This window comes from Perca fluviatilis, chromosome 1 (assembly GCF_010015445.1).
Source record: "Perca fluviatilis chromosome 1, GENO_Pfluv_1.0, whole genome shotgun sequence".
In the NCBI taxonomy this organism is placed as follows: domain Eukaryota; kingdom Metazoa; phylum Chordata; class Actinopteri; order Perciformes; family Percidae; genus Perca; species Perca fluviatilis.
In genome coordinates, this window is record NC_053112.1 from 16984854 (window position 1) to 17010069 (window position 25216).

A 25216-nucleotide genomic window follows, 5' to 3' on the forward strand; every position below is an offset into this window, starting at 1 on the left:
TAATATGGATATAATTTGTACTATTTACATTTATAGTACTTAGTATAGCAAGTATTTCTTTCACAAACATGCAAATAACAACGTAAAATGTACAGGCACTTACAGTAGCTGACTGTATCTGACTATAAGACATATACAAGATATTTTCAGTATAAAAATAAATATACAAGCAATTATAAGTACTCTGATGAACAAAGTAATAATCTGAATCTTTGTACCTTTATTAGTAAATATTACCCATTAAATTATTATTTTTCCAAAATGAGAAAAAGCAGCACATTTGGTGGAGGGTAGAAACAGCAGCACTATAGACGGATCTCTGAATGTGATAGTTGTTCTATTTTAGACTACCACCATGACAGTCTCAACTGCACATACATATAGTACGGTACATATTTACTGTATGTATGTATATATATATATATATATATATATATACACACACACATACATACATACAGTATATATATATATATATATATATACATATACACACATACATACACACACACTGTGCCCACCTTTCATTGTATTTCACAATAGCATGTCTACAGTATATACAGTATCTGTCTATATGTTAAAACAAGTGATCTCATGTTGTTTAAACAGCTCAAACGTTCTGGTTTGATTGTATTTCACGCAACAATATCTTCAAAACTTATCAGGCACTTGTACATTTTTGAGTCGTTCAGTTTTTCAAAAGCTGAGTCTTGCTTGTTATTGATGGAAGACTATGTTTGGAAGTATTCACAGTTTTCTCATTGGAGTTCTGTTTTCATGTTTTCCCGTTGTCTTCCATCGATGTTCAACATCTTCTTATCTCTGAAGAATGGCTTACTGATGCTACGCTAACATTGCTGCGCTTTAAAAAAAAAAAAAAAAAGAAGCCACTCAGCTCCCGTTATTGAGCATGCCCAGTAGTTTCCTGGGGTCCATCCCCTGCTGCTGGGCCATCTTCTGCACGTCAAAGCCCAAGTGCTTCAGGAACTGGATCACGCTCATCTCCTGTCCCGTCAGCTGGTCCCGAATAGTCGGGCAGGAGGGATTACAGTGTGGCCACGGGCAGCTGTCAATCAAATGTAGAGGGCAACCCCTCATAGGCTGGGTCTTGTGCTTTTGGTGGTTGTGGTTGCTGCCGTTGATGTGGTTGTTGGCTTGGAGGCTGCGGTCCCAGCAGTGGAGGGCTCTGGGCAGAGAGGTGCCTTTCACCTGAATGTCCATCCAGTAGCTGCAGGGACAGGAAGACACATATATGGTACTACAATGTAAAATGTACAATCTGTATACTTGCATACAACCTTGTGTGCTGTTTCACATGATTATGGGCACTCTCATGAGTAGTAATTTAAAAAATAATAGAATTGGGCGATATGATGATTCATTTCTCTCGGTTGTATTATAAGACTGATCAATATTTGAGTCTCAAAAGTATAATATTAATTTATTTACATAAAAAAAGTTTGACATGAATCCCTGAAATTGTTTTTTTTTTTTATGAACTGTTACCAATGTATATTTTGACTGGGACATTATACAATTGAAAACTGAACTTGTCAGTGCTCTCCGGTGGACAAGCTATGTAACTGTAACATTGTTTCTGAAGTATTTCCAAACACTTCTTTGGCAATTTGTAGTTATTTATCTGCCAACATATACGTTATACAGATACATCTATGATAAGCTCATATTGGTCCAGCCAGTTGATCGGTCTAGCTCTATTCGTATTGGACCATTAAGCAAGCTGCGAATTACCGGGCAGCACTGCTTTATGGTAATATTAAATTTACAGGATGCTCTCATCAATGTGTTAAAGTACCTTGTTGGGTATTTAATTCTGCCAAAATCAGACTTTCCTCTATTATTTTTTAATTGAAAAGTGTACGATCAAGGTAGAGCAAAGATTGAAGTACCTAACTAATAGCCGACATTTAATTAAGTATATTCCAATGGAAATAAATGTGACTGTATGTACTTGTGCAGTCATCTTACATGTTGAGTATTGAGTCACTGAGTGTTTGACTCAATTGCTAATGGGGACAACCTTTAGGATTCGAGTTTCTTGCGTTAGAAAGTTGTATTTACTTACGTTCTAGTAATGAGTTCATGCGTCAGACAGGCCGGAGCAAACATCGCCCTGCCATTCAAAAACAAAGAGTCACATAGTCAACAAAACAGGCGTTACTTTACAGTAGCCTGTGTGTGTGTGTGTGTGTGTGTGTGTGTGTGTGTGTGTGTGTGTGTTATTTAGTTTGCAGTCTTACGGTACGTCATGTAGTGTACTCCTCAGCTCCTGTCCCAGGTTCTGTATGTACCTCCACTGGCCCTCGTGAACGGGCTGCCCGGTCAGGTGGATGTTGTCGGCCGTCAGCTGGGCCTCGTCAAACAGCCATTGCACCACAAACACCGGGCCTGGACAGGAGGGAGGATCAACTGCAGGTCAGACTTTCAGTGACAGCCCAGCCTCTGTCTTTAACATCTACGTCTGCCGTGTGGAGGGGCTCAGGGTGTTTTGTTACTCACTTTTTAACATGGGGAAGACTTTATATCCAAAGAAACAGTTCCATTCCTCTCCCACATGAGCCTGTCTGCAGCTCTCTGGAACCAGACCGCCCCAGTACCTGCCAAGTATCACCACTTTACAAAATCTGTACTGCTTATAAACCTTCCTCCTTAACCCTCCCCCCCGTCAATCCACCAGTCTATCCTTTAAAACCATCTTAATGCTATCCACCTATCCTACCTGATGCCTCTCTTTATGGCCTCAGTGGGGGCACAGCTGATGGTGTCCAGGCAGTCTGTTAATTTGTACTGTTTGTTGTCCAGGAACCATCCGGAGTCAGCCAGGCCCCTGACCTGCACCCCTCGGTGGCCCTGCGACTCCAGCTGCTCTGCAACGTGGTCCACATTCAGCAGGACACCTGTACCGCCCGCACTGGTGACCGGAAGAGTGGGATCAGAGGGTGCAACCGAGTGATTATCTGTGGTGAAACACACACACACACACACACACACACACACACACACACACGTATATGTGCTGAACTGACCTGCTTCCTGCCAGAAGCAGAACCTTGGCGTTGTCCAGTCCTTTTGTCAGCAGTTCGTTCACCACCTCCTTAATAATCAGAGAGCCCATGAACGCATAATCACCTGAGAACAAAGATGTTTTTTATTTATCACCTTAGAGCTAAGTGACATACTTCTCACTCAGACTACTAACTCTACATTAGTATTATGAAACTGCTGAAAACCTGAGAAGCTAAAAAAATCTTAAGATTTTGAAGGTATATATATATATATATATATATATATAATATATAATATTTTATATTTTTTTATATATATATATATATATATTTTTTTTTAAATAGTATATTTAAACATGTATCAGGCATATGGTGTGTTTAGTTTACAGGGTTATTAATGCAAAAGGTCCATTCATTTATCTGATTACTTTAAATTATTGTCAACTTGACAATTAGCAACACTCAGCTACTTTTCTGTTTGAAGCTATGGCATTTTTAATAGTAATAATAGATCTTGATGTCATGGAGAAATTCAGGACATTTGGATGAAATAATGTGGGTTGGTTTGTAGTGCGTGACTGGAACAGCGGCACAGCTTTTGTGTTATGTTTTTATAAAAACCTGCGGAGTATTTAACACGAACACAACATAATGTGGGGTTTCAATGAGAGAAAGAAGACACGGTCAAATTTATGAAGGAGGTTCAAAACTGTGTAGCTAAAAGAAAAAGTTTCCACACAACAAAGGCACAGAAAACAAAATAAATCAATGAGCTCCCAGATCATAAGACCTCTGTATGTAGCCTCTGATCTGTTTGCTGCTTTTTTATGCCTTTAAATAGCTAGTACATCCAGAATCTTTTTATAGCCAGATCTATAAGCTCACAATGTGAGTCAACTGATTTATTGTGACTTACTGTGATCTGTCTTCGGTGTGGCGCCGCTCCACACATCACTGGAGCAGTACGGGATGAAGCTACCGGAGAGAAAGAGCAACACTGACAATTATTTGGAATCAGATGGTTCGCTGATAGCCGACAGATACAGCAGTTGCACAAACAATAGCCAACCTGGCTGTGTGATGGCAGACTGAAAACAAACAAGATGTGTGACTTCAAAGACAGATAGCTAGTGTAGGAAGTCAGTGAGTGTATATCTTTTATTATCTAACAATGACAAGTAGCTGCTGAAACAGAACAGGACAAGACCGAGTGTCATCAGGCACTGATGATCTTTTTTTTTTTTTTTTATGTATGAAAGGATGATAAATGGCTAAGGCTATAACAGCAGAGAAAGAAATAGTACTTACTTAAGTCTCATATTTACTTATTGTAACTGGTAGTAGAAATACCAGAATGGAAATTAAAATATAAACCATTAAAATTAAAGTCCTGTGTGATACAAATAACTAAAAGCACACATTCTAAAGAATGTGTCCTTTCAGAGTGCTAAATTATTATTATATTATTATATTCACGTGTAAGAAGTATTTCACTTAATTTGTCTACAGAGAATAGTCCCAGAAAACACCAGTATGTCAAAAACTGTGAAAAAATACATTGACCCAAACACATAAATATTATCAAGAGAAGGAGAGACCGGAGTTCTTACACCATGTTGGCGTTCCACCAGTGAGGGTTTTCCTCTGGCTGGGGAGACAGGATTCCTGTTCCTGTGAAATAAAGAAGGCAAGATCCAACATTAACTTCACTTTCTGAACAAATGTCTTACGTCAAAAAGCTTCAGTACAATTAAAAGGACAATTCCGGCGCAAAATGAACCTAGGGGTTAATAACACATGTGTACCGAGTTGACCGTTCTCTGGGATATGTTTTCATGCTAATCGAATGTGACCAGTTTTATCGCAAACCGCTAATAAGCTAATAAGGCTAGTCATCGGGGCCATGCGAAAGTAAAAAGAAATTGCTATTTCTATACCACTAACAAGGCTTAAAATAGCACCACACTTCCATGGTAGCATAATGAGGGTCCCTACATGTAAACCGAAGCATTGGGAACTTTGTAAGTGTACAAACCGTTTATTAAAAAGATAGTTTAGAAAGAAAGTACCGTTCACGTATACAGGCAGGCGATATCTTGGGAAACCAGTCATGACCAGTCGAACGACGAAATCGACGACTGATTGTGACTGTTTTCCCAAGAGGGACATGAGGGACCCTCATTATGCTACCTTGGAAGTGTGGTGCTATTTTGAGCCTTGTTAGGGGTATAAAATAGCGATTTCTTTTTTCTTTACCAGTGCCCCGAAGACTAGCGTTATAAGCTAATCAGCGGTTTGCTCTAGCTTGTTAGAGACACATTCGATTAGCATGAAAACAGATCCCAGAGAGCGGTCGACTCGGTACACATATGTTATTAACCCCTAGGTTCATTTTACGCTGGAATAGTCCTTTAAGATAGGCTACAATATTTTAGGCTATACCTAAAGCTATAGTGCGTAGTTTGTACGCCCCCATGAGGAATTATAAGTAATGACAACAAAACTGTCGGAGTGTCCACATGACACAAGCCTTCCATGATCGCGCACCACCCCCACCCCTCCTCCACGCAGTTGCTAGTAACAAAGGAGGACACAGAGGATTTAAAACACCATTTTCTGAACACAGCCATACTGAGAAATACAGAGAGAGTTGTGTGGAGCTGAAAGTCTTAATTAGCGTTGTAGCAACTCATTTGGCAACGGCTTGAATGTAATGACGTTCATTAATATCAAAAAGTTACGCACTAAAGCTTTAAAAATCACACACCGTAATGTGTAGGTGTGTGTTTACCGCATGTGCGTGTTTTTTTCTCCCTGCGGTCAATAAGTCATTAACTTCCTCTGCTTTGGTCAGCAATTACATGCAGGCATTGAAGAGCTCACAGAGAGGGTGGTGGGGAGAGAGAGCCATAAACAAACAAGAAGTCCCCTGGCGGCTGGAGGGAAATAACCAGAGAGTTTGACTTTTAAAGATGAATGCAAACTCCGCTAAAGAGGAAACACAAACATGTCTATGAATCTCCTTCATTCAGGTGGAGTTTTTTTTTCCCAACTGGGGAAAGCAAAAGCTCTGTCTGGCTGAGCAGAGAGTTTGCAAAAGCCCCACGAACCAGGTAACACTTCAATGCGTTTATATGTTTGTCTATAAGACATTAGTGTGCATTTCTGTATATCTGTATCAGTGTCTCTGTGTCCCAACCGGCAGCGGCAGATGGCCGCCCACCAAGAGTTAGGGTCTGTCCGAGGTTTCTGCCTGTTTAACCACCAAATGCATGCTCTTGGGGGGGGGATGTTGGGTCTTTGTAAATTATAGAGTGTGGTCTAGACCTACTCTATCTGTAAAGTGTCCAGAGATAACTCCTGTTATGATTTGACACTTTAACTAAATAAATAAAATGTAATTGAATTAATTGTGCTGCACACATTTCAGGGAAGTGACACGTGTGTTGTTACCTGTTTTGGTTTGTGGCCACTTGGTGGAGCTCATCAGTCTCCTCAACGTCTCATACCTGCTGTCACAGGTCTGCCTGTTGAAACAGTACCATCCACCTGAACACACACACACACACACACACACGCATGTCAACAGGTTATGTAGAGCCGTGTTTCACTGTAATGAGCTCTACATCTGTGTTAGGTTCATCCTCACCTTCTAAGAACAGCAGCCACCTCTTGCTGCCTTTAGACTCCTTGATGTAGTATCTGCGTGAGAACGCCAAAACAAATTATTGTGAATGGGTCACGCATACACATACACACAGACGCATTCATACACAATGCAAGCTCTGCTGTAGGGATACTCCCTTTGATCCATGAAATATTTGGCTCTGATCGCACCGCTAAAAATCTCTGCAGGAAGCTTTAACAGCTCCAGGTTATTTAAAAAGAAAAAAACATGAGTAGGAAAAGTCATCGAGCTGTTGGCAGCACACACACACACACACACACACACACACACACACACACACACACACACACACACACACACACACACACACACACACACACACACACACACACACACAGAGGCTTGACAGCTTGGGTGGCATATGGAAAGGTGCCTCTTATTCACACAGTCACAGTGTTCCATTTTATTCGTGACTTCATCCTGTTCCTCATACTCTGCACGATTTACTTCAGCAATCATTTTGATTTTTTCTTGTAATGTAATTAAAGCATGCCTTGCTTTTATGCTTTTAGGTATGATAGCTCAAACATGATACGGTTCTCAGGATTTATTTTTTAAATTGATGTTAGTCTCTGTGAACAGTTATATTAAAGATGCAGTAGGTAAGTCTTATAAAACTAACTTTCTGTCATATTTGCTGAAACTGACCCTATGTCCCAGTAGAACTACATGAATTATGTAATATAAAAAAAAACAGCTCCTCTGGCACCACCTACAGCCTGTAGTGCCATTGGCAAAATTCCACCACTCCCGGTTGATTTTCTCCAATCAGGGCCACAGGTGGGTGGGGGGGGGGGGTGTCTATCTGCCTGTCAATCACTGCTCAGGCACTTACACAAATCTATAGCGTTCTCCCCTCCCTCCTCTCCGCACACGAGCTGCAGAAAGGTTTTCCAAAACTCCGTGAATATTGGAGTGGCTTTTCAGAGGTGGCGTGGCTGCAGGATTTTAAAGATCTGAAGAACGATGCAGATGTAGCCACATATCCTCTCAACAGGTAACATAATTACCATGAATGATTTATCTTTCACTTGGTTATTAGTAGTCAAAAGTCCACAAAGCTACGTTGGTGAGGATGATAGTAACGTTAGCACAGTGGTCGGTCTGATGTGATGCTGAAATGGCTAACGGTAGCCTGCTAGTTAGCATCGTTTTACTGTTGGTGAGTAAAGTCAACGTTGTTTTAGTGTTTTAGTTATTGAAAATGTTGTCTGTCTGACATGCCGGCAGTTCTGTCAAACTCCGTTGTGTGGGAGGGGCTTAGGAGACGGTTTGGGCTGCAGCAGAAAGGGGGAGGGACTGAGAAGTTGTCGATGTTCAAATTTGTTGGCAAAGTCCTGGCTCTTCACAATCTTACCTACTGCAGCTTTAACTCTTCCCAAAATCCTGATAGCTGCACTGCCTCACCTGTTAATGACATGAGTCATGAGATAGTATCCATGCATAATGCACATGTGATCCTTTTAGTACATAACAAACTTACTGAGATTTATTCCACATAGATTTTCCAATAAATCTTTCTATCATTTTTCAGATATTTCAGATCACACTGAATCCCTTCCTCTTATCAGAAAAAGTACTGCAGTACCATTGACTGTGGGATGACTGGCACAACACTTAGGGCTCTAGGGAACATGATGCCCTCTATCCATCCCTCAACCCTTTTTTTTGTGTGTGCAAACTTGACTAAAACTGGGATCTTGCAGTGATCTGCATGAGACACAGCAGTCAAGGCATAGGAGTAATTCCTTCTGAAGATAAACTTGTTTATCTGGAGGTAGTTACTTTTCACTTGTAGCTGCTGAGAATGAAAACCTACAAATGATGATTAAGGCACACATCAGTCATAACTGCAGTCTAACTTGGACACCTGGGGTACAGCGAGATGAGGGTTTTAGTTTATAACCCAAGACTGCCCAACTCCAAGTCCATCTGATGGTTTGATATGCAAGTGGTTTAGATAGGATTCATGCAAGTCCATGATTCTTCTATTTCTTTCACTGCAAAAAACAGACACCTGTTATTGCAAAAACTATTATTGGTTGCAATTTAGCTTTATCAGTCTAGATAGATAGATAGATATATAGATAGATAGATTTTTATTGGTCCCAAACAAATGGGAAATTCCAGTGTTGCAGCAGCAAAATACCAGACACACAGCACACATACAGAATATACCTGAAATAATAGGATACAATATACATGAAATAATAATAGGATAGAATATAAGAAGAAATAATTTAAACCTCTTTAACTAGTATTGATAAAGCTGTCAGACTCAATAACTTTGGTCCCTCTCAATAACTTTGGTACCTCTCAATAACTTTGGTACCTCTGAAAAATAATCCCTGCAGGGGTAACGCGTCTCTCTCTCTCTCTCTCTCTCTCTCTCTCTCTCTCTCTCTCTCTCTCTCAGCGGTCCTTTGATCCATTTTGGTCACATCCGGAGTGACAGGGGACTGAAGGGCAGTGAACTAACTAAACCTCCACAGTAACACAAATCGGATGTTTGGCGAAGCAGAGCGCAACTAAGCATCTGCGTCTTAATGGCTTTAACCAAAGATTCCCTACGTGCCAGATGACGACAGGTCTTTTAAGCAGTGTAATGTAACAAAGTACAAATACTTCACTACTGTACTTAAGTAGAATTTTTAAGTATCTGTACTTTACTTTGTTATTTATATTTCTGGAAACTTTTACTCCACTACATTTTCCCTAAGCATCTTAGTTACTCGTTACTACAAAATAAAATCAGAAGAAATTTATTACACTGAAAAAAAGGAAGTTTGGCGAATCATTGCTCCTAAATTGCCAGGATAATGCACGCTCCATTCCAGTTGGTGACGTGATGCCTGTTTGTGGCCAAGCGGTTAAAAAAACTAAAACAAAAACAAACATAGGCAAAAACTAAAGAAGAAGAGGAGGAAGCATAATTACTGATAATGTCATGGAAGCACCTGGTGCAGGCTCTGCCGCCATGGTAACAGACGATGACCACCCCGACGACAGTGGTGATGAAGATAACGTTACACACCTTTGGCCAAGTTCATAATCAAAGTTTTTTTTAACTTTTACATCTAATACTTAAGTACATTTAATATCAGAAAATTGCTATCGATACTTAAGTACTGTTAATAGCAGATACTTTAAGACTTTTACTCAAGTAATATTCTAAAAGGAGACTTCAACTTCTACCAAAGTCATTTTCTGGTAAGATACTTGTACTTTTACTCAAGTATTGCTTTCGAGTACTTCATACAAGACTGCTTTTAAGTGCCATGTTATGAGTTATTGACTAAGTTGAGATGCAGTTCAGGCCACACACTCACCCTGCTGCTGAACCGTCATTGCAAGTCACAGATACATTCTTCAAAAAGTGCAACTTCATGTCTTGATCCAGCTTCTGCGCAGAGCACGGGTACAGTGACTGCGCTAAGTTCTTTATCTGTACCATGAAGTTGTCCATGTTGCCCTCCACGGCTGTAAAGTCTAACGGGAAGCTCTCTGCTCCTTCCACCCGCTCCCTGTGTGCCGGAGGCTGCTGCTGCTGCTGCACCCGCCGACTCTGCGCCCGAGCGCCGTGTACCCTCCTCGCCTCCACCGGTGCGCTCATATGGATGAAGAGCAGCAGCAAACAGCAGCGCACCGCGGACAGACCGGCCCGGCTTTTCACCACGCCACGGCTCTGCATATCTAATTGTCTAAATGTAATTGCGTCTTTCAAATGTGTGCACTTAAGAGACTTGTGAACAGTGAGACAGTGAAACACAACATGTCCTAAGAGTCGTTAGAAAAGTGAAAAGTTCTTTGGAAACGCACAGAGACTTCTTGGAAGTTATCGTTCATGAAAGGTGTGCAGAATGAACTCAGGTTATGGTTCTCCATGGTACAATGAGAGATGGAGAGCTGGTTTAAAATTCACCTCAAATGCACGTGCAGTTCCCACATCTTTTTAGTCCTGAATTCGCGAGGAGCCAGTATAACTGTCATTACGCGCGTACTTCAAGTCCCTCTTTTCAGTAGTTCAGCCCAGTTTCACTGACGACCTGTTGACTCATTGGTTCAGGTCCTCGTGAGCTGCCGACGAAGTGGAATTTTATTTGAAGTCCCCCCCCCCCATGCGCCCCTCCTTCCTGCTCCGTGCTCCTCGCGGGGCGTCGGTCTCACACCAAGAGCGCGCGTATGCCTGGCACGCCCCCTCACTCGGTTCACTCATGCCCTCGATCTCTCTGATGTTGTGTCACCGTATGACCACCGCTGCCTTTGAAGTGTCTTTGAATGTGTGTGTGTGAGTGTGTGTGTGTGTGTGTGTGTGTTTGTGAGGGAGAATCGCAGTTGGACAAGGCTGCAGAGGGTCACACCATTCTGCCAGGGTCAAACACAAACCCGTTTCTAGTATACCATAGACTGTAAATAGTTTTTTACCTTTAAAAAATGTGAGACCCGAATTTTTTTTGTGCGTGTGACTGATGGAGAGGAGTCCCTTGTAGAGTGCTTGGACGATTGCAGAGGAGAAAAGGTCACTGAGGGGTTTTAAATCATGACTGTGGTAGGCTATGTGACAGACACAGTATTCGAGTTTCACTCATTCACCAACACTCACATGCATTTAATGGGTGAGGTATGGACCTTCTTCACAGCAGACATTTTGACTTGTCATAGTAGGAAAAGCACAGCTGAAATTGATAACCTTAACGATGGCTCAGTTCCATCAAGTGTCCCAGGAAGCTATTTCAGTGAGTCAGCATGCACAGTAGCAGGGCCTCTCCTAAGTGGAATCTACTACATGCAATGCAGCCATCAGTAATGGTTTTGAATACACCTGTGCTTTTCCTACTATGACTTGTCAACATGTCTGCCGTGAAAAAGGTCTATTGATAAAAAAAACTAATACCATCATTTTTAATGAGTCGAATAAAAGATTTTCTTTTTCCTTATTTGTATTTATACAGTCTATGATTGGAGCCCAAGGCTTTAGAGCAGCTCATCAAACTGCTGGCTGTGAATTGCCATGAAACGTGTGTTGCATTCACTTCAAGAAAAACTGAATTCTGAAGGTTGGCCCTGACTCTCCTTCCTCAGGGTACCATCCAGAACTCACTCATCTCCATTGTTAATACGAGGAAGAGCTTTTCTGGTTTCGACTTTATGTGGTTGAAGCGCCCCTAATTCTGGAAAGGTGCCCACAGATACAGCGGTTGTTTAAAGATTTCCAGGTTCCAAGTTTCTTCATCCTCATTTAATTAAAGCACTAATATTTTTACTCAGTCTCTTTGAAATCCATCCTAAAACTCATATATCATGTACTGATTCAAGCCATAAAAGCTTTACTTTTGTTCACTTTAAGTGAAACTGTTAAAAAATCAGTAACCCAGCATTCATCTTGAAGTCTGACGTTCAGCAACATACTGCTATTAAATTTTAGTTTTCTGACTTTGATACTTTTTTTTTTTTTGAAGTAATCCTGTTTTTAACAAGTGTATTTGTTTGCCATTCATGTGATTTTAGACATTTTTGGTGAAAATGTTGTGTAAAGACCCAGATGCCTTCATGTGCTTTTGCACTCTATCCAGGCAGTTTTTGAAGTTTCTGGCCTGCTGAGTGAGGAAGGAAACTGATTGTTTGTTTGTTTATTCAGACGGTGGCAATTTCCCCCCCAGAACTGAGAACTGTATTCACCTCTCCCTCTCTCTCTTTCCTAGGTGGACTCTGACTCTTAAATGTTGCTGAAGTGGTCATTCAGTCAGTCAGTTGTATGTCCTCTGAAGATCTCACACCTCTCCATCTGTTGGAACCATGTTGGAACCAAAGTTGTACTCAAGCTGGACAGATAACACATCTGTCCAGCTTGATTCCAACTTTGTTCCATTTTGATTCTTGCTGCTGGGATAAAATGGCCTTGATTCTCTATATGTCAGTGCAGTTAGTCTGACAAACTGCATATGGTATACAGTATAGGCATACAATATAGGAAGTCGTCCATATGGGGAACAGATTGAGTGTGTTGTTGCCAGTGTACAGACAGGACCTCTGTTCTTCTCTTATGAGGGTCACTGCAGTTAAAGTGAGCTTGTTTAGCCAGATTGATAGTCTAGATCAGAGGTCTTCAACGTGTTTTTACGGCAAGGACCCCTTAACTGAAAGAGAGATGGAGCAGGGACCCCCACTACATGTATAAAATTGAGTTGCATATTAAACTTGGCCTACAATAACATGTGGGCGGCATAAAGCCTTTATACATACTGTACCTTTTAAGTGCATAGAAGACTAAGCTATTAAATAATTGTTGGCATGATTTTATAAATCATGTATTCATGTTAAACATAAATGTGAGTGAATCCTTAGGATTAACTGTATCTGTAGAAGACTACCTTTGTGACTACCTTACCCGGACTGTTTCATTCATATTCATATCATTAATGTTTTTTTTATATAGATTTTATATTTTATTAATAATACATTGGATTCATGTTAAGACATTTAAAAAAAAAAAATTACTTTCAAAAAATTAACAATACTTTGGTGGCCCCACTGCAGTGACTCTGAGGACCCCCTAGTGGTCCCAGACCCCCTGTTGGAGATCTCTGGTCTAGATGCTAGTTGTGTTTTGTTATAATGTTTTTGAAAGGCTATACAAAGGTCAGGATAAGAATAATGATCTTTATGTTGGTATGTATACAAATTGTGTCTTAAACAAATGTCAGCATCCATTTGTTCCAGTAAATGGATATGGAACACTTTGTTTTAAAATGTCAGACTCAAAGATGATTCTTTTAAATATAAATTAAAATAATAATTAGTGAAAAAATAAATAGTTGTACCTCATTAGGTTTATTGACATGTTTAATAAAATTCAAAAAATTAGATATTGTAGATTTTTTTTTTTTCTCTACAAGATATTGTAGATTTACAAGTCAAGGATTACACAAGAGACGACTAATCAAAAAGCGAATTACTTCCTGTGCCTCACTCTGTCTTTCCCAATTCCCCATATGTTTTCATGTACATATAAGCTACATAATATGCACCTTTATGCCATGGAAATATGTTATGATGTGTAGGCTATGTGTAAAATATTCCCTCATTTGGTGTTTTGATGATTTTGATGGAGAAGGCTGACTAACAAAACCACCAAAATGTCCTATGTTCAACTGGGTCAAGATCTGGTAAATTTGAATGCCATAGCATATGATTCACTTAATTTCAAAGCAGAAATTTTGTCTTGTTACAGCAGGACAGGCACAGGTTTAATTAATATTAAGTAATTCCATGTAAATGTTTTGCTCCAAAAAAAAAAAAAAAAAAGAGAGAGAGAGAACAAAAATAAAAGAGTTGTTTTGTTTAATTAAATAAATTAATTTTTGTTTTTTTTTTTTTTTATATAATATTTTTTTATTTTTACTTTTTTTCTTTGTTTTGCACTTCTGGTTGTACACAAACTGCATTTCACTGTCTCTGTACTTGTAATCTGCACAATGACAATAAAGTTGAATCTAATCTGATCTAATGTCTTCTGTGAGATAAAAGGCCTGTGGACTCAGGCAGTAACCCTTTACTGTATGGAAGCATCACATCATGTTTCTTTTCTCGTTTTCAAGCGTGTCCTTTAATTTGTCGGCTGTATTTGTTTATGTAATGTTGCTACATTGATACAAGTGATACAGTCATACTTAGAAATAAGCACCATCTACAATTGTGGCTTATGTGGAATTTATTTAGGCCTGATATTTGGAATATATTTGAGAATATGTTGGTTTTCATGGGGATAGTTTTTTCAGTAGAACAGTTTCTTTAAAAACAGTGAGATCTGTGGATTGTTTGAAAAAAACATGGCATTATTTAAATTTGAACCACAAACAAAATGTAATTCACTCCCGATAGAAAAATGTCTTATTTTAATTTGGGTGAATTAACCCTTTAAACCCTGCTGGTATTGTGTCAATAAAGTTTATTCAAATAAACACCGCGACGTCACGACAAACAATGGCAGCCAGTGGTACAGCTGTGACGGTTCTCACTCCAAATGGGAGAAGACAAACAGTTAAAGTGTCTCCAAACACGCCGTTATTACAGGTAACTTGTGCTTTAAAGACTATTCGTGTTGTCTAACATGGACGGTTTGTTTCATAATGTTCCTTTGTTTCCAAACCAGAGCAAACTATTCTCCTCCTGTTAGCTTGTTGGGCTAACAGTAGTTAGCCAGTGACAGATCAGTTTCTGTTTTCGTGCGGATGAAATCAAAAGATTTTGCTCATTAGGTTGCAACTCTCTTACTCAGTTTATATTTGTTATCTTCAGGTGCTGGAGGATGTCTGCAAAAAACATGGGTTTAACCCCGACGATCACGGTTTAAAGTGAGTATCAGTTTGGTTGATGCTAGCTGTCCCAGTACTGACATTTAAGCTAAATCTGAATCAGAATCAGCTTTAATGTCCAGGTATGTGTGAACACATGCAGGGAATTTGACTCCTGCTTTTTGTTGCTCTCAAAGTACATACACAGAAATAGACATAGGGCTAAAAACAAGCAACGCAAAGCTGAACAAGGTAAACATAAATATTTTACTACTATTTACAGATATAAGTTTGTATTAAAAAAAGTGGGTGTGTATATATTGATACACACATGTAAACAAACATATGGGGAATGTAAACAGTAATACAAAACGGCAATGCAAAAGGAATAAATAAAGAATATTAATATAACGGGTACTCAGTAGCTCTGGAGGAGATATTTTGTCAAATGGAATGGCGCTCTTTATTTTTTATGATTATAGAGGACAGATTTGATTGTGCTGTCATGCTCACTCGCCTCTCCTCTGTCATCCACGTTTGACAGGTTTCAGAGGACTGCTGTTGACCTCACACTTCAATGGAGGTTTGCCAACCTGCCCAACAATGCGAAACTGGAAATGGTGACAAGTACAAGGAAACAGGCTGTAGCTGACAGCCAGGTTAGTTTAAAAAAAAAAGTGTGAGAGAGAGAGAGAGAGAGAGAGACAGTAAGTGAGATAGCAGTGTTAAACTTAGGTGGCTGACCACATAATAAAGACACATAACATCAGTCATCAGTGTGAGTGTGTAAGTACAATATGTAAGGGTACATAATAGTGATTATCTGCTAGTCGGTAACACCCGTAACACTAGTATACAGTAGTAGCTTGATTCTCAGGTCTGACATAGTGACACCGAAAAATGTAAGCTTATCACATACATATAGTTTTTTAACGTGTGGGATGTACATCTCCTATGTTTGTATTTCCAAAATTATGAACAACTGTAACACAGTTAACTTTTTATTGCGTGTGTTGTACAGAATATCTTGTTTTTAAAAAAAATGTTTAGTCATGGTCAAGAACATTTTAAATCATTGGCTGAGAATTTGGCTTGAGAAATAACATTGATATTAATATTGTTATTATTATTTTTAAACTGTTAATTCCTCTCAAGTAGAACAGTCAAATAAGTAAATAATAAATTTAGTTTTAGTTAACTGTGATGTAGACTTGGACCAACAAAGTGTCTCTGTTAGGTGTCTCAACTTCAGTGCTTTTTGTTATAGATTATTTAAGTCAGTGAACTCTATTCCCTCATTAGGTGTTGTAATAATGATGATGATGGTGGTGGTGGAGAGCACTATCTGACATGTCGGCCAAAATGTCTTTTAGGTGTTCAATTGGTTTGAGATCTGGTGACTGTGTTTTCATCAAACTATTCAGTGACCCCTCTTGTCCTGTATGGAAGCATCTTTTTATTCAGGCTTTGTCACACCTATCAATATCACAATATGATGATTAGGACAGGGTATCAAAAGACAAGTGATTCCCCGAAATGTAAGAAAAGTATAGGGATACTGGTGCCAAAGTATCAGTATTGTATCACATTAAACTAGAAATTATAGGTGTAACGATGTATCGATCTTGATTGATATATCGATTCAATAAGTGAAAATATTGATAGATATCATCATCTTTAAAATGTGCCTTTTTATTTTGAAATTCCCACTTTATATTTATTATTTTTTATTAAAAAGTGAAAGAGCTCAGTAATAAAATTGTCCTATCATATTTTAGTTGCTTTTTGTGAGTTGATATAAACGTAACTTATCGTCTCCCATCGATCTCAGGCCCTTGAATTGAACCGAAATCGTGGCAGGCAAATATCGTATTGTGATAAAACTTGTGATTTACACCTTTTAGAAACTATGTCAAGATATTAATTTATTGTCCCACCCATAATTATGTTTGGAGGAAAAAAATCCCACATGATGATGGTGTAGCCTTTTTATTGCAATATCAATATTCTTTTGGTGTTTCTGTCAGCTGTGTATGTGGGGTTTTATTGTCAGTACCTGGAAATTCATTAATCCTGTCTGTGTTGCTGCGTTCACTCTGATCTGTATCCAAAAAACACTTTGTTGTAGCTGAGCTGTAGTTTCCTATGACATCATGGCATCATAATCTAGGCAGTAAAATCACGGCTGGGTTTGATCTGCTGTTCTGGTCATTTGATGGATGGTTGACTGTTGATACCTCACAGATTTTATATACTCACACACACACTCACACTCTTGTACCACACACAGGCGCTCCCAACATTTACCTCAGCCAAACTGGTGCATGAGAGAGTTTCGTGTTGGGCCATTGACAGCCATAGAGCTCTTTTCATCTCTCCCGGCGTGCCGATGTGCTGGACAACAAGGTTGTTGAGTAAACATAAACAACTCGTAGAATGACTCAGAGAGATAAAGAACAACAGAGACTCACACTGATGCCTGGTGTTACTCATTTCCAGACTGAGGTAGGCCCACATGTGCAGCTTAATCAAGTTCGATTATCAAAGAATTTTCTTCCTGCAAAATGGCTCGAGACTGTAGAGCCAAGAACTTACAAAAGGCCACCTAGAGAGATTTTGATACTTGATATAGTGACTTTCCTTCCTGCGTTTAAGGTAACTTTTTGTCACACATGTCTACAACGTGAAAGGTTAAGATATTTTGTAGTGTTTAAAACTATAATTGTTAAATAATTTGAAGGAAAAAGTCAGTTGGACACTTTAACATGTTTAACATGCTTGTTTAGTGTTTATGCAGTGGTTTACATTTTTTTGCTTGTTATTTACCTTCTTTTTAAAAAAAATTCAATTTAATAAGGTCTTTAAAAAAAAACTAAATGAAAAAGTCTGGTGGCCGATGTTTCTATACCATGTGCTTTCGATCAAATCCACTAAGCGTCCTTTGTCACAAGCTCCTATCGTAATAAATCCCAAAACTGCCACACAACGTGACCCTTTAAATTGATCTCACAACTGCCTTTAGTACACGCATAGTGCATGTACTATGAGACTTTTAGACTCCCAGCTCAAGAGGTGTGGATGGACTATTGTTGATCATTTAGACCTGTGTTTGATTCCTGTATTATGGTTAATGTGTAACATGTGTTTGTGGTCTTAAACATATGTTTAAACTACAGTTGTGTAAGACTTTTGGTTTCATATCCCTCAGGTGCGGATTGCACTACAGATGGAGGACGGTTCTCGGCTCCAGGGTTCCTTCTCCTGTGGACAGAGTCTGTGGGAACTGCTCGCACATTTCCCCCAGATCAGGTGCGTGTATGAGCATGTACACATGTGCAAAGTTTGTGTGTGTGTGTGTACATCTATCTTTGTGAGGCCCAAACAGAGAACCAATTTGAGGACATTTTTGCAAAGTGAAGACATGTTTTCCGTTTTCTAACTTCTTTACAGGGCTGTTCGAGGGTTAAGACTTGATTTTCGGGTTTAGGTTGGAATTAAGTTGGGATTAAACATTAAGTTCAGAGTTGCTAAATTGGAGGATCCACTGGAAGTATTTTTCCCCATTCTGTATTCCCATTTTAAATGTTTCTTTAAACAATATCCTCAATGTTACTTAACATAGAAACACAGGAGTTTGGTCCTTTGGTCAGTGGTAATTAGGGGTGCATGATTCAGAAAATGTCACGATTCGATTCGATTTTTAGGCTCAAGATTCGATTCAGAAACGATTCTTGATTTAAAAAAAAACAAAAAACATTCACAGTATGTAAATGTAGTTACTTTCCCCATGTGATTGCAGTAGACATACAATTTTAAAGAAAAGAAACACAACAAATGAAATGTAGTTTGATATTACTTTATATGTCTTCATACAAAAATAATAACTCTTGCAACTAAAAATTGCAAAGTGCCAAGCTTTGGCTAGCTTCCAAATACATTTAATTCAAGTATAAAATAAAACTGTAAAATAAAAAGAGCTTTTTTGTTGAGACTTCGGTGGGAGTTTAGAGCAGTGAAAGAGTGCAGTGAGTTGGTTCTTCTTTTGATTATGACAAGAGTGCCCTGGCGTCCGTGTGAATTCGACGCAGCGCCATCTATGGGAATGGCGAGCTAAACTCCATTTCAGGACAATAGTATACTCACCATTACAAAATGAAAAAGAAAATATATATATTGATTTTTGGAATACTATTAATTGATTTTGAATCGGTAGAGCTTGAATCGCGATACAAATGTGAATCGATTTTTTTTTTTTTTTTTTTGCACACCCCTACTGGTAATGCACACCAGAGGAACACAGTTCATTGTAGGGCTGGGTATTGGTACTCTATCTTTAGGTATCAACCGAAATAGGCCACTACCAAGTAGTATCAAAACTTCTCCAGTCAAACGATAGCTGCATTTGATCCTTTTTTGCATCTAGCTTTAGAAAAAAACCCCATTTGTTTTTTGCTAGACACCAATCACTGCAAGCGTTCTTCAATATCATACAGTCTGTGGTGAATGCTTCAATTCACATGATGGGTATTGAATGAAGTAGAAAAAAAGGTACCAAATTAAGTACTCTAATGGTATCGGTATTATTAAGGGTACTGGTATCAACATTTATTAATTAATACCCAGCCCTAGTTCATTGCTTTGAAAATTAGTTTCATTATTTTATATTTTTTATTTGATACATTTGTCATATTGAACTAATGATCAACCGTACAGCCCTAGTAAGGTGCTAGAGATGGTCCTTAAAAGTATGGACCACAAACATGTTTGTGTAGCTTTCACTTTCCACTTTGTTGGAAAGTAAAGTTGATCATTGTGTAAGAATGAATGCAGGCCACCTCTGTGTTAGATAACATTCTTGTATTCCACACAAAAACACACAACACACAAACACACACACGCAGCTGTTACTCAGTAGTTCCAGCTGTGCGGTCCCAGGTGCTCATGCATCCGTCCAGCCCTCATCTCTTATTAAATGACATCATCCAGGGAAGTTACGCTTCCATGAAATGAATATTAGCCCCACCTCAGCGTAAAAGCTCTGCAAATGTTGTGTAGCGGAGGGGAAAGCTTTTTCAGAACCGAGGAGAACAATAGTAAAACATTTACGGTTCAATTAGTTTCTACACGGGATTGTGCACACATGGTTTACACATGCAGACCGCGTGCCACTGCATCGCACGAGGTGTTATCGTAACATCCCAGGGATGATTCACCTCAACTAAGGGAAAGTCACTTCTGTGTTTTGTTTTGTCGCTGTTAAAGCGACCATAATCGGTCGCCCATAATTTTAATGTTTTTTTTATTTATTTTTTATTACTTGATTTCAGTGTGTCGACGCTGTCTGAGTCAGGATCCACCCCTGTGTGTGTTTACATGAGAGATGAGGTATGCAATGTTCCTTTTATCTTTCCATTTTTCAAGAAAATAAAGTGACTTTTACTAATTTGTGTGTGTGTGTGTGTGTGTGTGTGTGTGTGTGTGTGTGTGTGTGTGTGTGTGTGTGTGTGTGTGTGTGTGTGTGTGTGTGTGTGTGTGTGTGTGTGTGTGTGTGTGTGTGTGTGTGTGTGTGTGTGCGCGCGCATGTGCGTGTAGGTGAGTGGGGAAGAAGCACTCAAGAAGGCCACTCTGAAGTCTCTGGGTCTTACAGGAGGAAATGCCATCATCAGGTAGGCTGCTTGTGTTCAAGCTGATTTGAATAATTTAGTTTTACAAACAGCTGTGCATAACACCATGTCAACTTGAGATTTATGATAAAGCTATTGTGTCCATTTCTGTGTAAGGTTCTTACTCAAAAAGAACAAAGCACAGGGAGAGGAAGGTGGCCGAGAAGCCACTGAAACAGCTGCTATGCCAACTACACCTGTTGCCAAGGAAACCACACCTAGCCCATCACCTCAGCCCGATCCTGCTCCGTCAACTACACCTGTTGCCAAGGAAACCACACCTAGCCCATCACCTCAGCCCGATCCTGCTCCGTCGCAGCCAGAGACGTCCACAACAGACGTGCCGACTAAAAAGTCGAGCCCCCAAAGGCCAATCGAAGAAGCCCACCCTGCTCCAACTCCCGCTCCTGCCGCGAGCAGCACCCTCCCTGTTCAACAGGAAGAGGTTCCGAACTCCCTTCATACAGTTCGGTCAAAGATTCCTCCCGTCGAGAGAGGAAGGCCAGAGGAGGATGGCGAGGAAGCGGGCCCATCAGGACTGAACTCTCACCCATCTTCTTCCTCCTCCTCCTCCTCCTCCTCTTCCGCTCCCTCTGCTCCTTTCATTCCCTTCTCTGGAGGCGGTCAGCGCCTCGGGGGTCCCCAGGGAGGTGCAGTGGGACGCTCACTCTCTTCATCCGCATCATCCTCTTCACTGCCAGCTCTGACTGCAGCAGTAGAATCACCCAAAGCCAAGAAAGCGAAATCCAGCCACGGTTTTTTTCCTAGCACCAAGGCGTGAGTCCACATCACCAATATTTTTTTTTTTTTTTTTTTTGCAAATGGCAGCGATTATTTTTTTTTTTTTTTTTTAGCTCAAACCACTGCCAACCAGCCAGACGAGGACATGGATCAGGGGGAGGAGTTCTTGGAGGTAAAACCATTTATTTCCGGTCAGACCTTTCAGAAACCTGTCACCTTGAACAAGCCATAGACACAATATAGTCTCGCTTTGCCAGACCTTCCTCCACAGCGCTGCGGAGGAGGGTCTGGCTAGTCCACACAGCATTCTAGGATGGGAGAAAACCGTGCTCTGGTTTATTGTCATTTCTTCAAACCAATCACAATCGCCTTGGGCGGTGCTAAGCGCTGCAAGGAGCCCCGGTGCCGCTCAAAAATATGTGTACGTTCAAAAGTTGTTTTAGTCGTGCAACAGGAAACTCCGATTGGACAGATAGTCTAGCTAGCTGTCTGGACTTACCCTGCAGAGATCTGAGGAGCAGTTAACCGTAGTCCTCAGAAATCCACCGCAGTTTAGAATTCCAACACAAAGAAAGCGTAAGGTAAGAAAAAAAGGACATACGGTGGAATATCCTGTGGCAACGGGGCAATCCCGGAAGGGGAAGGTTGTGGCTATAGATTAGACACAATGTGTAACTATTAATAAGGGTTTGATGACAAATAAATGACTTCCCATTGTTTACAGTACATCAGCATGTACCTGCACCTCACACAGTATCTTTGCCTCACATCTGTCCTGCGCCCCCCTGGTGGGGAGATGCGCCTCACAGTTTGAAAACCTCTGCTTTAGATGAAAACATCAGTGTGGATTATAATGTCTCCATCTTTTCACTCACTCACTCAATCACTCACTCTCGTTCTGCAGCCAGTAGAGAGGGAGCTTCTCATCTACCACCTGGACGCAATGTCCTGTCGCTCTGAGGACCAGAGGGATCTGCCTGACGAGTTCTTTGAAGTGACGATGGATGATGTGCGCAAGCGCTTCGCCCAGCTGAAAAGCGAGAGGTGGGAGAAGGAAGTAAAATGGAAGCAGTTGGGCGACTTTGGGTCAGAGGACTGCGTGTGATACTTAGTATAAAAACTATAAATGCCTTGTTGCTGCAGAAACGCTGCCTGGTTCCGGTGTGTTCCGGCACTGTTTGTAACAGATAATTAGTCAGTTTGGCATTTGGTCCTGCGGTGTTTTGTCGATGTGTAACCCTTAATTGCAGAATACCATAGCAATGATGAGAGGCCATAGGCTGGCAGAATGCCGGGCATCACTGCGTGCGTTTTGAAGTTTTCTTTTATTTATTATGAGTTTGAAGTTTTTCTTTATTTATGAGCGCTTCTTCAAAACAGATGCAGACAAGTTTACTCTGTGCTCTCTGGATGTGGCCACAGCAGACCACAGCTGCTGAGACATTGTGTGTGTTTGCAAACATTTTCTCATTTGCAAGACACCACGCACACTACAAAAGCTTCTAAATATGGCATACAGGGAGCAATTAGCAGGCCTGTTTTGTGTTGATGTTTATCCTCCAGCCCTCGACCAAACACCGTCAGGTTGAGACCTCACTGCGTACATCCTTTTAATCTCCGTCGACATTGACTTAGCTGGCTGCCTCGTGGCTACGCTACTACCGAGTCAATGACTGCAATTACCAAGGGGGCAATTAAGCCGACCACAGCAATTCATCTCTGCCTCTGTCACGCACGCACACACACGCACGGCCACACACGAGTAAGGGTAGAAGATGAAACGTTTTCTGCTCATCTTTCCCATTGTCAATTCCACAGTGTGCTTTTTTTTTTTATTGTACAGCTCGTTTGAATTACAACTGCGTCCGTGTCCTTCTCCCTCGTTCCTCCAGGAAGTTACTGGAGGAGGCTCCGCTAATGACAAAATCTCTGAGAGAAACGCAGGTGAAGGAGAAGATGAAAAGATATCCCAAAGTGAGCAGAAGTGACGGACACGTAATCACAGTCCTTTTTTTATTAAAATGTGCATGTTTGTGTGACATACACAGCCTTTTGAATAACCTGCTGCCACGGTTTGTCTCCAGGTGGTCCTGAGGGTCCAGTTTCCAGACAGACATGTGCTACAAGGCTTCTTCAGGCCCCTGGAGACAGGTGTGTGTGTGTGTGTGTGTGTGTGTGTGTGTGTGTGTGTGTGTGTGTGTGTGTGTGTGTGTGTGTGTGTGTGTGTGTGTGTGTGTGTGTGTGTGTGTGTGTGTGTGTGTGTGTGTGTGTGTGTGTGTGTGTGTGTGTGTGTGTGTGTGTGTGTGTGTGTGTGTGTGTGTGTGTGTGTGTGTGTGTGTTTCATTTCAGCACAGCCACAGGTATGGCTGCAATGTTAATGCTACTTGCGGCTCCCTCACCACATTTATGACTGTAGCCACACCAGAGAGACAGAAATAATGAGGCAGGTCTGTAATTCCAGTGATTAGAGCCACCTCAGCCCCAACAGCAACACGATAACCAGCAGAACAACAAAATCTGAGGGGAATTCCATCTGAAAAATGAATTATACTCCACGCAGCGACTGATGACGGTGCAGATAGATCAGTTTGTTGATGTTCTGGGTTTGTTTTGTGTCCAGTTGCTGCCGTGAGGCATTTTGTGAGGAGTCACTTGGAGGATCCTCAGCTCAGTTTCTACCTGTGTAAGTGTCATTTATTGTTCCCACTAATTCATCACACATCATTAAGCATAATGAATCCACCCCTGGAGCTCCTTTCTAAAGCCTTGATGTCATGAAAACCTTATTTCTGTGCTTCCACACTTTGCCTGAATATCTCTCTCTTTCTATCAGCTGTGATAATGACCTGACTAGAATGGGATTTTTAAAGCCAATATTGATAATGCCTAAAATAAACTTAGATTTCTATTTTCTTGTTTTAAAAATAAACAAACCTGTCAGTGCCCGGTGGACAAACTGTTTCTAAATGATCTCAAACCTAGTTTGACATTTCTGTACCGATGTTTCTTGTTCCTTATCAGCCAACATTATACACTAGCACCAATACATCTGTAAAAACCTCATATCGACTGTGACAATTTATCAACTTAGCTGATGCTTTCCACCCATCACGTAACTGCTAATTGCTCAGATGAACTCCAACAGGGCAAGAAACAGGAGTGGCCAAAAAAATCATACAGGTTGTGAACAAGCCAACACTTTGGCCAGATTATCTAAACCCCTTTCTCTCTTTGAACTAAATTTGGCAAACCTGAAGGTTTCTTTAAAGCCTGTCCAATCGTCTGACTGCTCAAGTTTCTTGCCCCGTCTGACTTCTTTTCAATGATGGCGTTGCACTCCCACATCTCAGCAATTGAATTGGTGAGTACAAAGTTATCATAACTATGATAATAAGACTCAATTTGTATTAAACTGGAATCTTCTTTTTAAAATTCATCATTAATGGTCCGTCAGCACATCATTTGTCAGCTTTTCTCAGTTTTATTGTCCAATTCTTGATTTATCGTACAGCCAGTGCCTCATGCATTGGAGGTAGTTTTATGACAGAAGCCTAATCAAATTGTAATGATGGTCAGAGTCGCCACACAGGTTTATCTAGACTAGATTTACTTTTGTGTAAGAAAATGTTTAAAGGTCCCATGACATGGTGCTCTTTGGATGCTTTTATATAGACGTTAGTTGTCCACTAATACTGTATCTGAAGTCTCTTTTATATAGACCTTAGTGGTCCCCTAATACTGTATCTGAAGTCTCTTTTATATAGACCTTAGTGGTCCCCTAATACTGTATCTGAAGTCTCTTTC

The 25216-nt window shown here is 40.4% G+C and overlaps 2 protein-coding genes across 3 annotated transcripts in view; one reads left to right on the forward strand and one right to left on the reverse strand.

Moving 5' to 3' along the window:
• Positions 1-540: 540 nt before the first annotated feature.
• Positions 541-10788, reverse strand: notum1b (notum, palmitoleoyl-protein carboxylesterase b). Of its 2 annotated transcripts, none has more exons than XM_039803688.1 (11): positions 10637-10788; positions 6676-6728; positions 6480-6575; positions 4637-4697; positions 3943-4001; positions 3048-3150; positions 2741-2932; positions 2521-2618; positions 2262-2409; positions 2087-2134; positions 541-1228 (listed from the first exon to the last, which is right to left on the reverse strand). In XM_039803688.1, the coding sequence occupies exons 1-11, from the start codon at positions 10702-10704 to the stop codon at positions 892-894; spliced, it is 1263 nt and encodes a 420-aa protein (XP_039659622.1). In that variant the 5' UTR covers positions 10705-10788; the 3' UTR covers positions 541-891. The 2 variants fall into 2 exon arrangements, with proteins under 2 accessions (XP_039659622.1, XP_039659615.1); XM_039803681.1 differs by having other exon boundaries at positions 10044-10767.
• Positions 10789-14683: 3895 nt separating this feature from the next.
• aspscr1 (ASPSCR1 tether for SLC2A4, UBX domain containing) overlaps positions 14684-25216 on the forward strand; it is a 19605-nt gene continuing 9072 nt past the window's right edge. Inside the window, exons 1-12 of the mRNA XM_039807577.1 lie at positions 14684-14787; positions 15013-15068; positions 15553-15667; positions 18217-18317; positions 20336-20393; positions 20601-20674; positions 20789-21448; positions 21500-21584; positions 22317-22456; positions 23305-23386; positions 23497-23563; positions 24033-24095. Coding sequence (XP_039663511.1) covers positions 14698-14787; positions 15013-15068; positions 15553-15667; positions 18217-18317; positions 20336-20393; positions 20601-20674; positions 20789-21448; positions 21500-21584; positions 22317-22456; positions 23305-23386; positions 23497-23563; positions 24033-24095 — 1591 coding nt within the window. The 5' untranslated portion in view covers positions 14684-14697. The remainder of the gene's footprint in view (positions 14788-15012; positions 15069-15552; positions 15668-18216; positions 18318-20335; positions 20394-20600; positions 20675-20788; positions 21449-21499; positions 21585-22316; positions 22457-23304; positions 23387-23496; positions 23564-24032; positions 24096-25216) is intronic.

Bases quoted from the DNA above. Each gene is read 5' to 3' on its own strand.
- notum1b (XM_039803681.1), bottom strand. From the start codon at position 10,405: ATGCAGAGCCGTGGCGTGGTGAAAAGCCGGGCCGGTCTGTCCGCGGTG. The intron at 6,729-10,043 runs GTGAGTGTGTGG...GTTCTCACGCAG, and splicing joins AATGACGGTTCAGCAGCAGG to ATACTACATCAAGGAGTCTA. The intron at 4,002-4,636 runs GTAAGAACTCCG...TCTCTCCGGTAG, and splicing joins TGGTGGAACGCCAACATGGT to CTTCATCCCGTACTGCTCCA.